The 16,407-nt window shown below is 36.4% G+C and overlaps 1 protein-coding gene across 1 annotated transcript; it reads left to right on the top strand.

The window, feature by feature from the left end:
* Positions 1-550: 550 nt before the first annotated feature.
* LOC131602077 (uncharacterized) lies at positions 551-8,677 on the top strand. Its single transcript, XM_058874078.1, has 17 exons — positions 551-949; positions 1,043-1,133; positions 1,409-1,527; positions 1,654-1,844; positions 1,960-2,170; positions 2,823-3,063; positions 3,423-3,805; positions 4,195-4,327; positions 4,587-4,774; positions 4,991-5,341; positions 5,613-5,708; positions 5,784-6,002; positions 6,669-6,908; positions 7,063-7,272; positions 7,353-7,622; positions 7,748-7,957; positions 8,271-8,677. The coding sequence occupies exons 1-17, from the start codon at positions 677-679 to the stop codon at positions 8,424-8,426; spliced, it is 3,582 nt and encodes a 1,193-aa protein (XP_058730061.1). The 5' UTR covers positions 551-676; the 3' UTR covers positions 8,427-8,677.
* Positions 8,678-16,407: the final 7,730 nt, after the last annotated feature.

The raw sequence follows: 16,407 nt of genomic DNA, 5'->3' as shown, positions 1-16,407 counted from the left end.
TTTATAACTTAAAATTTGTTGGAACAAGTTATTTAATTATTTGTGCTACATTATATAATTTGTGATGTATTTTGGATAGTTTAAATTAAGTTAATGTGTTGTTTTACATTTTAATTATTTTTATATATATATATATATATATATATATATATATATATATATATATATATATATATATATATATATATATATATATATATATATATGTATTCTTGCATGCAATTATATGGTTACTTACAAAAATAAGGAGAAAATTTTAATTTTTTATAGAAATGAGCCCGTTTAGGGGCGAAGCCCATTTAGGGTCGGGTAGCCCGCAGCCCAGACAGGGCCGGACTTGGGTAATAAAATTAGAGCCCATTTAAAAATTGTTTTTTTGGGCCCGACCCTAAAAAGCCCGAAGCCCATATGGGCGGGTAGCCCATATTGACAACTCTAGTTGTTACCCTAGCAGCCCATATGGGCGGGTAGCCCATATTGACAGCTCTAGTTGTTACCCTAGCACCAAAGTATTAAAGCTTAAAGATACATCGGGTAAACGGATATCTTTCCGGGTCGAGCATTCACCCATAGAACCAAATTGTAACTGCCACTGCAGCTCTGAAATTGGAACCCCTTAAAAACCCTAAACCCCAACAGAACTATCCAATCACCACACTATACCAATTTCGTCACCATGGCTGTCAATGACGCCGATCAATCTCACAAAGCTCACAGGACCCGTCAAGCCGGTCCCAAGAAGAAGAGTAAATCTAAGAAGAACCACGATGCCGATGACGGTCAGATTATGCGCAACCCCAAGGCTTTCGGTTTCTCCTCATCCAAAAAAGTCCAGCGATTACAATCACGCGCCGTCGAGAAAGAACAGCGCCGCCTTCATGTTCCCATCATTGATCGCTCTTACGGCGAAGCTCCTCCATTCGTCATCGTCGTGCAGGGTCCTCCCGGGGTGTGTATTCTGTAATTCTATTTTTTTTGGAAGTTCTAATTTTAGACTTGGGGTTTAGCTTAATTGTTATTTTTATATTGGGTTTGATTTCAGGTTGGAAAGTCACTTTTGATTAAGTCTCTGATTAAGCATTACACAAAGCATAACTTGCCTGAAGTTCGTGGTCCAATTACAATTGTATCAGGTTTGTAATGTTACCACATTCTCATCACTATCTGTATTTGTCAGTGTGTGTTTAGAGTTGGGTGCTGTTTGTATAAACAAATAAATTACTTATCATTTAAGTGCTTATGTATATGTATATCTGGCATAGCTTATGAAAATAAGTTGAGAACAACTTATGAATATAGTGTAAGCTGTTTCCATAAACACTCTCAAACAAATCTTTAATGCATCAATTCTCCCATGGTTGGGAAGTCGGATTGGAATGATAAGGAAATGTTTGATTGATTGTGTCAGGAAAGCAAAGGAGGTTGCAGTTTGTGGAGTGTCCAAATGATATCAATGGCATGATAGATGCAGCCAAGTTTGCTGATCTAGCACTTCTACTTATTGATGGAAGTTATGGTTTTGAAATGGTGAGTTCTCTATTATTAGTTTTAGGTTTGTGAATATGGATTATACTAATTTCACTGTGCTACTATGGTTGTACTTAGTTTTAAGAATCATGTTCCTTGTTTTTAAAGATTTTAACTTGGCTGCAGGAAACATTTGAATTTCTTAATATTATGCAAGTTCATGGGTTCCCAAAGGTCATGGGGGTTCTTACACATCTTGATGGATTCAAGGATGTTAAAAAGTTGAGAAAAACTAAACAACGACTCAAACACCGGTTTTGGACTGAGATATATGATGGAGCTAAATTGTTTTATTTATCAGGCCTTATTCACGGAAAGTAAGTGGTTGCCAGAAATATGTTCTGTTTCTTCTTTGACACCTGTTGGTTGATAGTGTTTGCTAATATTTGGTACAAGTTTAACTTTATAATATTGTCTTTCCTTTCCAAACAGGTATGTCAAGCGTGAAGTTCACAATCTGGCTCGATTCATATCAGTCATGAAGTTTCATCCTTTATCTTGGCGAACTTCCCATCCCTATGTTTTGGTGGATCGTTTTGAAGATATCACTCCTCCTGAACAAGTGCATGCAAATAATAAATGTGACAGAAAAGTCACTCTTTATGGCTATCTTAGAGGTTGTAATATGAAAAAGGGCAATAAGGTGTGTTCAACAGTTCTACTATATTTCTGCCTTTGTATGATACTAAAATCATCATGATGTAAAGGCTCGTGCCCGACTGCAAAAATAATGCCCTCAAATGACGCCTCAGTTGGTTATGAGCAACAAGCTGAAAATTGTTTTTATCATTATCCTGTATTTTATATTATTATTCACAAAATAGTAGTTATCTTCACATTTTGTTTTCCTCCTTTAACTTGAACAAATTCATGCTTTATTTTTCCCCCTTCTATTTTATTGTATACCCTTTTTAACTAATTGCATATATAGAGAGACACATATATAGAGAGGCGTAGTATAGAAAATATGCAGTGTCAATTCATCCTTAAATTTGATTTATTCACAAAATGCCCTTTGAGGGGAAAATATCCAAGGACCCCTCAGTGTGTATGTGTGTATCTCACATACATGAGGCATATCATGTGAGAGGATTAATTAATGGCAATTAGATTATTATGAGTGGTGCGGTTGGGATTTAATAATAACAATAATATAAAGCAATTCAGCTATGTCACATTTTCACACTTTTACTTTGTTCCCTGTTTTGAATGATATGGTGTTCAGGCAGTACTTGAAGTGCTTTGCCCCCACCCCGAATAGCTATATTCAATCTGATTTGTATTTTGGACATCAGGTGCACATAGCTGGAGTGGGCGATTATGGTTTAGCTCATGTAACTGGTTTACCTGATCCATGCCCTCTACCTTCTGCTGCCAAAAAGAAAGGACTGCGTGATAAAGAGAAGTTATTTTATGCTCCCATGTCTGGCGTTGGGGATCTTTTGTACGACAAAGATGCTGTGTACATAAATATTAATGACCACTTTGTTCAATTTTCAAAAGCTGATGATGAAAACACTGCTTCGACAAGCAAAGGTTACTGACATGTTCCATTTTTTCATGTTCATGAAATTAAATCATATTATGAGCATACGGTGGCAGACTTGTGTATCTTTCATTCACTTTATCTTTGTGAAACTGAAATATATTATGATCACCTAGTAGCATTTTTTTTATACTATGGTAAAATAAATTCAGATATTTTTTGTCCTGGAATGTGACACTCATGTATTTTACTCCTTTATTACCTTCATTGTTTTAGTGTATTTTTATTTACATTTTTATGCTCTATCAGGCATAACACAATGTGAATTTGTTTTGCTTTTCCTGTTTTTTTCCCTTCCACTCCCGTTTTTTTGATTTTATTTTATTTTTTATTTTTATTTGTTTCACAGGAAATGAAAGAGATGTAGGAGAGGTTTTGGTGAGATCACTTCAGAATACCAAATACTCAATCAATGAAAAGCTAGAGAGTAGCTCTATCAATCTTTTTAGCCAAAATCCAAGAGTGTCCCCAGAAGCTCTATGTGATGTACAGGGTACAGATCATGCTGTAGAGGAGGATAGTGATGAAGATAATAATGGAGTGGATTCAGATGGTTCAGAATCATCTGATCAGGATGAAGCTGATGAGGCTAATGGTTCTCTTGATGATGGCAATGCAACAGATGGTAAAGCTACAAACAGAGAGCACTTAAATGAACGGATGGAGTTTCACAATGGAAGACAAAGGAGAAAAGTAATCTTTGGAAATGATGTTGGTCAAAGTGATCTAGTGGTGAGTCTTTACGGATTTTGTTTCCTGTATGGAGTCCTGTTTCAATCATACATACATGAATGGAACTAGTTTTTTGTTTTTTGGCCACTGCCCTTTGATTCTCTAGGGAATTTGGTGTGTGTGTGTGTGTGTGTGTGTGTGTGTGTGTGCGCGTGTGTGTGTGTGTGTTTTCAAACTTAAAATAGATTGAATTGCAGTCCCAGCTTAAACTTGAATTGAATTCACTGGCTTGGTGAATAAATTTGTTTATTGTTGAGGAATTAAATTGTTTTATGGTTGAGGAATAAATTGTTACTTTTGTTTCATGTGAGATATGTATGTCAGTTTGCATTGAGAAAGCTATGCTCTAGTGGGAATGCTCACAATTTCTTGACTGGCTTCATTGATAGGATTCAGAAGAAGATGATGAAGAAGAGGAAGAGGATGGTGCTGCCGACGATAATGAGGAATCTTCCGATTCAGAATCTTCCGATTCAGAATCTTCTGAAGGGAAAGGAGATGACAGTGACGATGACACACATGGTGCTTTTTTTCTCCTTTGATTATTAAGATTTGTTTATACCTTGTCTCTTCTTTTCTGGCTGTGCAAATGTGTAGTACTCATGCTCTCAGTGCTAGGTCTTGTTAGTAAATGATCCGTCAATATGGATAATAGGAGTGCATGGCATATTGTTTTCTCACTTGTTTCTCCCATCTTAGTTGTTAAGACTGGAACTCAATTCTGGAGCCTTTACATTTTTATTTTTTATGACTTTCCTTTTTTTGATTTTCCTCTCGTAAGATGGCATGGGAAATGTGTCAAAGTGGAAGGAATCATTGTCAGAAAGAACTCACGCCTTAAAAGCTGCTAGTTTGATGCAACTCGTGTATGGGGAATCTACTAATGATTCGACTTCTATGAATAAAGAGAATGATAGTAGCGATGATGAAGATGGCGACTTTTTTAAGCCTATAGAAGAAGTGAAAAAGGTTAGTAGTCCTTATCTAACTTGCACCACTTGTATCTTATTGCTTTTGTAATTTTTTCAATGTTTCTTTCCCCTGTTCGTGTCGATTAAACAGCAATATCTGAAATGTGCATTTAACAGATTTTAAAAATCACTTAATTTACCAAATTTCACAGTATCTGCTTATTTGTTTATTTATTAAAAAGCCCATGTTTGTTTGTGTCTTTGTAAACTATAGCATAATATGAGAGATGGACCAGATGATAGTATGGTCGATGCTGAGGATTGTTCCAAGTGTGCCAAACTTATAAGCCAGAAATGGGATGAGAAAGATAAAGGGGAGATTCAGAACCGCCGTTTTGTGTCTGGAAATTTGGCAAAAGCTGCATACAAAAATGAACTGCAAAAAGCTAATACTGAGGAAGATGATGAAAATGTCTATGGTGACTTTGAAGATTTAGAAGCAGGAGAAAACAATGAGATTTATCAGACAGATGCAGTAGCAACAACACATAGGGGAGTAGATTTAGAAGCTGAGGAGCGAAGGATTAAGAAACTTGCTCGTCGTGCAAAATTTGATGCTGAATATCCTTTTTTCACTTTCCATATACCTGTCTAACATGAATGGTTGCATTTTACTTTCTGATATGGATATCCCTATCCCCCCGCCCCCCCTAAACTCATTCCTACTCCTATCCCTTTAACTTTTGGGTATTATAGGACTTTCATATCAAAGCAATTGATATGATAACAATTGGAATGTGAAACTACTGTTTTTTGCTTGTGACTTGTAACATTAAAAACACTTTGGTAGCATGAAAAGGCTCTATGTTTTGTTACCTTAATTGTAATCCACATATAATGGTGACCCTGAGACACCAGAGGAAGATGCTGTCGAAGAAAATGAAGCCCAGTTCCATCGTGATCAACCCACTGAAAGTAACTATTTTGATAAGGTAAAACTGTTGCATGCACCGAATGTCTATTTCCAAATATTGAATTGCTGCCCATCAACTCTTGTAATTTGCCAGTTAAAGGAGGAAATTGAGCATCGAAAGCAAATGAATATTGCGGAACTTGAGGATCTTGAGGAGGATACCAGAATAGATGTAGAAGGCTTCCGCACAGGGACATACCTAAGATTGGAGGTTAATAATGTTCCGTATGAAATGGTTGAACACTTTGATCCCTACCATCCAATATTGGTTGGAGGGGTTGGTTTAGGAGAGGAAAGTGTTGGATACATGCAGGTCAGTGGAACTTTTTAAGTCATAGCTTCTTATAAAGTTAAAGTTTAGATAGATGTTAAAAACTTGTTTTAAGTCTAGAAATCTCTGTATGTCAAAGATGTCTACGATTAGGGGCAATAACATACAGGAATTGTGTGTTGATTTCTAATCAACTGATTGGGGCTTCTAATTGACCTGGTTATTTTATGCAATATTCTCAAGGATATGGCACATTACTTAGCTCCTAAGAATAAAAATGAGTGTGCTCTATAGTTATCTTAGAATAGTGCAATGCTAAATGGTATCGATAGAAATTCCTTGTTTTTGCAGACACAGAATAACTTCTGCATTTGTTTGGTCAAACATGTCCCTGATGACTGATGTAGGTGCCTGTGTTAAAGTAAAAAAGTTTATTTAAGACATCAGTTAGGAACAGATACGTGAATGAATGGTGATATAGATCATCTACATAAAAGGACGGGAGTATAATGAGCTGTTTTTATAACAGCAGATAAAAATTAACTTAAAAAATATCTCATGACTTGTTAGCAATTTTCATGTTAATGCGTCAATGCTATGTTGACTGAATTTTTAAATCTTTTCCCATTCTCTTAATATCATCTGTTTTATTTTTCCTCTTCGCCTTTTCTTCTTCTTAACAATTTCTTCTTTTTTTTTTTCTTTCAGGCCAGGTTAAAGCGGCATAGGTGGCACAATAAAGTGCTGAAAACTAGAGACCCAATTATTGTTTCTGTTGGATGGAGGCGTTACCAGACAACACCAGTTTATGCTATTGAGGATCTCAATGGAAGACATCGAATGCTAAAATACACTCCAGAACACATGCATTGCCTTGCTATGTTTTGGGGCCCTCTTGCACCTCCCAACACTGGAATAATTGCTGTTCAGACTTTATCAAACAAGCAGGTTAGGCAGCAGATTCTTTGCTCATGTCAAATGATTTCTCCTATTTAAAGATCTCAACGTGGATGCTATTTTTGTATTTCTATGGTTTTGTTGTTTTCTTTTCTTTTCCTGTTTCAGTTTTGCTCAGTGACTGAAAGGTTGTATATGATTTCAGGCATCTTTTAGGATTACCGCAACTGCAGTTGTCGTTGAGTTTAATCATGCTGCCAGGATAGTGAAGAAAATCAAAATGGTTGGCTATCCATGCAAGATATTCAAGAAAACAGCTCTTATCAAGGATATGTTCACTTCAGATCTTGAAGTAGCTCGGTTTGAAGGCGCGGCTATTCGAACAGTCAGTGGGATTAGGGGGCAGGTCAAGAAGGTACATAATTCGTCACTCAGATAATTGAATACTGATGATTTTTTTCTCTATTTTGTTCTAAGTTATCTTTTAATCTACAGGTTGCAAAAGTAGAGATAGGTAACAAGCCAAAAGGGAAGGGCGGGCAGATCAAAGAAGGAATTGCTAGGTGCACTTTTGAAGACAAAATTCTGATGAGTGACATTGTTTTCCTGCGAGCATGGACTCAAGTTGAAGTTCCTCAGTTTTATAATCCATTGACAACAGCGTTGCAGCCTCGTGACCAGACATGGAAAGGAATGAGAACTGTTGCAGAATTGAGAAGAGAATTCAATCTCCCTATTCCTGTAAACAAGGATTCTCTTTACCAGGTATGCTCCAGTTTGGTACCACATGTTCATTTCCCCCTTCCGAACATGTTTTAAGACATTTCTCCTCCCTTACAATTGTGTTTCTAATCCCTATCTTATTTTCCCTTTTCTTTATATTTTGGCAGAAAATTGAAAGGAAACCTAGAAAGTTCAATCCATTGGTGATTCCCAAGTCTCTACAGGCAAATCTTCCCTTTGAATCAAAACCTAAGAACACACCCAAGCACAAAAGGCCGTTGCTTGATGAGAGAAGGCAAAAGGGTGTTATCATTGATCCTCGCGAGAAAAAGATTCATGCTCTTGTTCAACACCTTCAGTTAATGAAAGGTGAAAAGGTACGCTAAAGAATCTCTTGTTTTACTTGCCTCCAGGTATTGGTGATGGAATTGTCTTGATTACTAACCGTTTTAATAGGACCTGCTGCCCATTGAAAAATTTATGTCATGGAAATGTATTTTTGATAAAGTTGAGAAATTTCCTGTCATTGATGTTAATATATTATTACTTTGAAAATGAATTGAATCAATTGATATTGCTTAAGTTTTCCATATATTTCTGTAACAATAAATAACATTGATCTGATACTTGCAATTTTTACAAGCACTGCTTTGAGTGACATTTCCTGGGTTTTCTTTGACCCTGTTGCAGATGAAAAAGCGGAAGTTTAAGGAAGGGGAGAAGAGAAAAGCTAATGAAGCATTGAAAGCAAAAGAGGAGGAATTGTCGAAAAAACGGCGGAGAGAGGAAAGGCGAGAGAAATACCGAAAAGAAGACAAGCTCAACAAGAAAATTCGGAGAGCATAGGTTTGAATATTCGTTCTAACTTGGAAATGGAACCATCGTCTACACCTTTGAAAAAGGAAAACCCTTCATGCTTTATTATTATGGAAATCAAATAAGAGCAAGCTTAAATTATTTTGGCCATCATTCATGGAGATTACTTTAGAAATGATGGTACTGATTTTTGGAATTATATTTGTTTTGCATTTATTTTGTTGACTTTGACATGAATTGTATCATGCCACCTGACAATTACTATAGTTGTTTTATTTGTATACGTGCTTATTTCATTGATACGCCTTCTAAATCCCAGTCTTGAATAATAGATAGATGTCTAGAATAAGATTTCACTTACACCAATAATAAGAAACAGTAAAATCATCAACCATTTAAGTGTTATGAATATTCTTAGCAATTTCTTCTTGCACATTTTCACTAAAGTTAGTCTGAAAAAATTTGGGAACACTTCTCCCACGGTAGATTCACCTTTTATGAAAATTCTAAAACGTTCTTCAAATTCGAAAATGCACTTCCCCATTTGTTTCGAACGAGTGCATCTTGTCCCTTTATGTTGTCTTAAAACATTTAATTTGAAGATACACTCCAATTTTACAATACACTAAAACATGTCTTAAAGTGCATTTTATCCATTTATGTTGTCTTACAAAATATAATTTGAAGATACCAGATTCCTTCCAAATGCATCCTATGCATTTCTCACTGAAACAATCTGACTGACATAATTTGATTCGAAACAATCTCACTTTGACATAATTTCACTTTGACATAATTTGATTTGGAGAGTAAATTTGATTTTGTTTGATATATATTGAAGTAATTGTTAGTGTACTATAGCTATGATATCATATAATATTTATTTAACTTAAGCAATACACTAATCAAATAATATAAAATGCTATTTATAAATGAATAAATACGGAATTCACAATGAAGTCAAAATAAATTACAAATGAAAATATTGCTCCTAATATAAATACTATATGCTATTGCGTATGTCGGACCTGAGCTCCATGTTTCTACGTTGTCTCCTGTACTGTAGTACTAACTATAATGTCCCTTGCCTCAGAGTCTTTCGAAAAAAACTCCTTTCTATACCCTCCCGCACAATATCCATGATACGTCAACATCTAAACAACAAATAAACAATATGATCTACCATAGTCTGCTCTTATTTAGTATCTCCTGATGAGTTGGCCTAGTTGAATCTCCTGGATCATCAGGTATCATATAAGGATGTGACACTCTGAAATACCACTAGATATAATCGTATGCAACACTCTAGTCATTAGGAGCTAGGGCACCTCGTGCCTCATCCGGTACCAGATGATTAAGGAAATCAACATATATGGCATCTACATCTCTGTGTGCCATAGCAGAAATAGAGGGGTCTCTTGGAATAAATTGCATGTAGCCAAACTGCTGCATGACGTGCTTAGGAAGATGTGGATACGTCAGACGTGACCCGCAAGTCAATCATCCGGAGTAGAAGGCTATGCCGTCCAAAGGACATACGTCTGGCGGTGATTGGTGTACGCCTGAAAGTGTATATCTACTGCTACCAAGTGGTCAAGATACACTCTAAAGGGCTCCATCGCCTGATTCCCTCTAAGTGAGACGAATGCAGAAGCACATGACATATCTTCAGTGTAGGTCATAACATATGACCAACCGAAGATGCGTAGGAAGTGCTGGAGGATCTAAGCTTGAAAATGGTACATATGAATTATTAGTAATGACGTAGCACATGTGTTATGAAAATGTTACACAAACACTAAAAGATGCAAATATATTACCTTCAACAGCGTGTAGCTGTCCGTCATATGTTTGATCTTCCACATATAACCTTCAAGTAACTTTGAGTACAAGTAGATCAAACAAGTGCCCTTCAGTTGTACCCATGAATCAGTTTCAAGTCAGCGGAGTATCCCAACCACATCCACATAAGTGGTGCTGTTGTCCATAAAAATAGATGTGCCAACCGAGTACAACATGTATGCTCCCAATGTGCATGCTATATAATGTATAACCTGCTCATTATCACCAACAACACACTCTTTCACATGAAGTTGTTGTGCATACAACCTTTATAGGAATAAAAACCTAGCATGACACCCTCGGGTGACTTATAACTCCTATAGAGCATCTCCCGGGTAAGCTCTCAGATAGGTCACCATAATCTTCATTATCTCATCTATGATAATCATGTTGTGGTATAACAGTCTTCCTCTAATCGTAAGATGTAGCATGCTTGAGACATTGTTCAACGTGATGTACATCTCATGATGTGGAAGATGAAAAGATAACATCTCCGAATGCCATCTTTCTCCAGACGTGGATAACATACCATGGTTAATCGTAATATAATTGGTCCTGCAGAAGTCGTGCAGTTCAGTTAGTTGCATCCCATCCTGAAACCACGCTCAGTAGGCTGCGGCTGACATGCAACCTTCCGACCATGGTTGATATTTTAAAGCATCATGGTCTTGCCAAAAAATAAATTATCGTCAGAAACTTCAAATTATAACAAATGTGTTTCAAAGAATGAATACAATTGGACTTTACCTTTTTGTCCCACACATGCATGGCAACATGGTCAGAATATAAAGGCAACAACAATACGTCAAACGAACCTCCTCCAAACCCCTAAAGTTCCTGGGGTGCCTCGGGTACCTCAACATGTACATGTAGGGCTTCCATGGCATCAAGAGGTGACATCTACCACTTACGGGAAAATGAAGGCGGAGATGCATGAGCTCTAAAAGTTGACTCTACCGCATCAAGCGAATTTGAACTGATCGGTGCCTGCGATGATTGAGCTCTTTTCCTCTAAGCCGATGCATTGATGTGCCACTCTATCGTGCCTCAATCTATCTTGGTTATCATCCATAATGCATGTAATTAAACCATACAAGCATTATACATATTAAACACAATTAAACAAAGCTAAATAATACATACATAAAAAATTTGAAAATGCATATCCAGATTCTGAAAATCATAACGTTGAAAAAATATGGAGATGCATTTTTGAATTGTTCTGCAACTAAGAAGAACGAAATGACATAAATGCCTTTGAATCAAACATCCAAAAAACACATTGATCATTTAAACTACTTATCAAACACATATCTCATATAAATAACATATCTAAAATACCTATTGCATAACTTAATGCCCAACTTCTACAAATGTATATATTAATAAAAAGTATAGAGAAATAAAAAACTTACCAAATGTTAGTTTGATGTTGAGCTCTTTGATAAATTGGATGTTGATGGTAGAAACTTGGACGTGAGTTGAATGAGTTAGAGAGTCTGTGAGTTGAGAGAGTTTGAGAGTTGAGAGGTTTTTAGAGTTAAAGTTTGAGAGTTGAGAAGTGAGGAAGGATAAGAAACTATAACATGTATTTGATTAAAAAAGCGCATGGAGATGCATCCTAGTAATTTATACGGATATGCATTTGCGTATTTTATTTGACATAACCTTAGGGCCTGACTTAAAACGAATGTGAACAATGATGCATTTGGAGATGTATTTAAGATGCATTTAGGAGTAATTCCTAAAAAAAAATAGGGATGAAAAATATGTAGGGGTTATCGGACAACCCATTTAACTCTTATTTGAGGGGGTTAATACATATTTTACCCCTGCAATATTGACGATTTTTTAAATATTTCTTGTAAAAAAAATTTGAATTTCCCCTTGCATGTGAAGATTCCTCTATTTTGACCCCTCAAAAAATTTACCCATCAATAGCGTATAAAATGTGAAGTCATTTTGAAGGATTAATATCTCTTTTGCTCTTTGTCAAATTGATGATTTTTGAAAACCCCTCTACCATGTGAAAACATGGAATCTTCATATGGCAGGAGAGATATTCAAACTTTTTATTATTGAGAATTTTTCAAACATTACCAATTTGACAAGGGCAAAATATGCATTAACCTTATCTGAGATGAGTTGGAGTTTTTAATTTAATTTTACCCATAGATTTATTTCGTTTAATTCTTTGAAAAATGGATTGGAGCGGAGTGGGGTGGATCTGCTTGCATGTTAAATAAATAAAAATATTTATTTTATATAAATTTTATTGAAGGATTCATTTTGAAATTTGTTTATTTAAATTTTCTTTTGAAATTTATTTTATGTTAGAGAATTTTCTTAATTTTAATTAAATTTGAATCTTATTTTAAATTTAAGTTTACATTGGAGCATATTTTAAGTTAAAGTTTTTTAATTGTAATATAAATAAAACAAGTTTATTAAGAGCTCATTTATAGTTTTATTAATATATTGTTGAGTTTTTTTATGTACGTTATGTTTTTGGTTCCACATCAGAAACCCTACTCTACCTCTACTTTCACATATATCTCTATTTTTGGTTCTAAAACAAAATAGTGGCACCGTCTTTGGGGAATGACTTTCGATTCCTGCATTTTTATGACTGTATACCTCTGCATTCAATTTTTGAGTATTGAGTTCTCTCTAACGCCATAATAGAGATCTAGAAAATCGGGCACAAACTCAGTTGCGATCGATCAATTTGAATCTCCGCACCTATTGCACTTTATTATAGCATGATGCCACCTTGCATGATGCCACCTTAGTTGCTGCCATTGTAGCATCGACGACTATCAATCGTCCAAACGCCACCCATCCTCTTGGAAAAGTGAATTTCAACATCGACGTTCCTTCATAACCCGATCTAAACCTTCCTCCTTTAAGAATGGGGACAGTTTAAGCTTCCTATTGAGAAACCATAGATATCGCATTGTGTTGTCATCCTCGAAGAGAATCTAAATGCTCATGCCGCGAACAAGTTACTTATTGATATCTATAACATTGTTCAACATGAGAATTCCAATGTGAAGGGAAATTGCGATACAAGACACAACGAAAAACAAAAACTTCCCTTTATAAGATTCTTATAAATGAACATGATTAGTGATAGAAATGGTTACCTTTTGTGACAATTAAGACATTTGATGCAGAGCAAAAGGAATAATAACGAACATTGAATGAAGAACAACGCCTCTACTTAGTCCACACGAAGAAAGCGCCTTCACTCTCAATGTTAGCAGATACAAATGAAGACCTTGAGTGAGAAAGATAAATTACGGCTAGGGTTTCACAAATCGAATTTCATCAAGTGTAAAAGCTTATACACAATGGTTCTTTTTATAGAACCACTTGTATGGGTTGCAAGCCAAAAAGTCCACTTAAATACACCATACCTTATGGTTTACCGTATTTCACTTAAGCACACGGTACCTTTCCTTATTCCATATTTCACTTATGTGCACCGTACCTGACGATGTTCTATAATTCACTTAAGTACATCATACCTTACATTATTTCTTATTTATTCTATCTGTCATTAATTTTTCCTTATGTGCGTGACCCTGTAGGGTTCTCGTGACGTTGACAATTATATAATAAATAGTGAGCGATATCTAACACAACATCATTGTTGTCTGAGTCACGGAAATGCACGTGATTTAAATTTTTTTCCCGTGATATTACTTGTGTGTAAAATTATCCTTTTGCCCCTATGTCTATATTGAACACAAGATATATAACCTGTCACCATTGTCCAGGTCAATATTCGGCCCTTAGATATTTATTGTGTTACGCAGGATGGACAAACTCCGTCTAGGTCACTCATGTCCTTCAACATGTTTTGTGGAATACCCATCAACTGTATTTATGGTCATCCTGTTACGGACAATGTTTGATCAATTATAAAGTACTCAACTCCACATCTAGGGTCCATAGTGGTTTCATCTTGAAGGGTGGTAGACACCAGTGGTTTACCACCCCTAGACAACACTATCACTATGAGAATAACTTATGACACTTTGCATAACCTTCTATGTAGTTTTCTCATAGTGGGTCAATCTAGTACAAGTATTACTCATAATATTCATACCTATGTTAAGACTTGATAACTCTTTCTCCATGATCCATGAGATATGATCAAGAGTCTATCCACATTATACTCTTAATGCTTTAACGTTATCTCACTTCATTATAAAGCTCGACTAAAATACTTTAAGAATAATGTCCTTATGTTTAATGGAATCTTACGATTAAGTCACACTTAACATTTCATTAAACGAATTACATATTCTATGGACTTTATTATTTTGAAAAAAACATAATAAAGAAATATATTTTAATTATTAATAAATAATTTGATACAAATATCAAATTCTAATAAATCTATTGACCTCTAGGGCTTACACTAACACAAGGCGATAGAGAAAAAATTCCTTCGTATTGAAGAAACCCTCCACCATGTTCAACCCCGGGCAAACTCAACTTAGGAGGCCGTATCTATGAGAGGCTGTTTCCTCCAGTCGAAACCATCCCCACCAAAGGGAATCAAAGTTCATAAGTTGAAATACCATTAGCAAGGCAACAATTCTCGTCCCTAGAACCCAAGCGCAGACCGAGGCAGCCACACTCCATTCCTGGATCATGGTGAACACCAGCCAACCAGGGTGAAACCCAAGAATCCCTTATGTGTACATATCTTGGAAAGCAAGATCCCTAAGTCGATGCAAAAACCTCCCAAAATTGGGAAAGTACAATGGAAAGGGAGACCCCAACGAAAACATCTTACTTTTCAATGACTGACTCAATTACTACAGTGCTGGAGATGCTTCCATGTGAAAGCTACTAGTATTAACCTTAGTCGGGCCAGCTAGATCTTGGTTCAATGGTCTTCTCGACGGCTGTACTAAATCATGGATGGATTTTCGCTATCGTCTCACTACCTACTTTATTGCTCGAAAGAAGCAGCTAGTTACTATAGCAACCTTAAGTAGCATCATGCAAGTAGAAAAAGAGGTCCTACAGCCATACATCAACGGATTCATTCAGGTTGCGGTAGAAGTAGAGGGAGCCTAAGAAGCCCTCCAATGCTGGAACTTCGAGAATGGCCTCCTTCACGACCACCGTTTCCGCACCAAGCTGGTAAAGAAGAAGGTAAAAATGACTCAAGAGATGCTAAACCCGACCCAACCATACATGACGTTGGAAAAGAAGCTGAATATTCGTTTCAACAACCAAATCTTGGCCGCTAACGCAAGTTTCGACTGCCAATAAGGGAAGGAATCCCGCCAGTGAAAAAAGGACACTAACAAGGGGATGTACAACTGATACGACAAACACACACTTTTGAACACTTCCTAATATATGGTTTACCAAGAATGTGCTAACACTATGTTCCAAAAAGTTGAGGTCTGACCTCTTTACCTTGTCCTAGAGTTTACCAGACAAATAAATCAAAGTCTGCTACTTCTGCAGAGGACACAACCATAACGCATTTGATTACTTGCAACTTAAAGACGCGATTGAAGCGCTGTTAAAAAACGTCGGCTGCTTGAATATGTTAACTGCGGAAAATGAGAAGAATATCCAAATACCAAGTCTCCCACGAAGGCTTCCAACAGCAAAAGAAGAGAAACCGATAAAAACAAACGCCCGAATATCGCTACCATTATCGGTAGCGCACCCCTGGCGAACTCCCCTCCAAGGGGACGATCAAAAGGAAAATTGTCGAAATGATAGTCGTCTATAGAAACGAAGGTAGTTTGTCATCCAAGGTCCTTGACCGACCTACGCTAAGACTTGGATACTCTAAGAAAGTTGGAGGAATTTCTAATGAATTGTCCCCTGGTAATCACGACTACCGTATGACAGTTTGACGTCTCACAAATTTTGATTGATGGAGGAAATTCGTGCGATATGCTCTACTTGTCTCTATTTGAAAAAATGGTCCTAGACAAAGGAAGCCTAATACCATATGACGACTTGTATCTACAAACGTTCAATGGGACCACTACTCATCCATAAAAATATGTGAAGTTAATGGTATTTGTAGAAGAGGACATTGACCTTCGATCCATCAACATTCAGTTCCTGGCTATCCTGTGCAAGAGCCTTTACAATTGCATCCTGGGTAGGCCTTTCACTGCAG

This window comes from Vicia villosa, linkage group LG5 (assembly GCF_029867415.1).
Source record: "Vicia villosa cultivar HV-30 ecotype Madison, WI linkage group LG5, Vvil1.0, whole genome shotgun sequence".
Lineage (NCBI taxonomy): Eukaryota > Viridiplantae > Streptophyta > Magnoliopsida > Fabales > Fabaceae > Vicia > Vicia villosa.
This window is presented reverse-complemented; position numbering and strand designations above follow the sequence as displayed.

Coding starts and splice junctions, on each gene's coding strand:
- LOC131602077 (XM_058874078.1), top strand. CDS start 677: ATGGCTGTCAATGACGCCGATCAATCTCACAAAGCTCACAGGACCCGT. Junction 2,171..2,822: donor ATATGAAAAAGGGCAATAAG/GTGTGTTCAACA, acceptor TTTGGACATCAG/GTGCACATAGCTGGAGTGGG. Junction 4,328..4,586: donor CAGTGACGATGACACACATG/GTGCTTTTTTTC, acceptor TCCTCTCGTAAG/ATGGCATGGGAAATGTGTCA.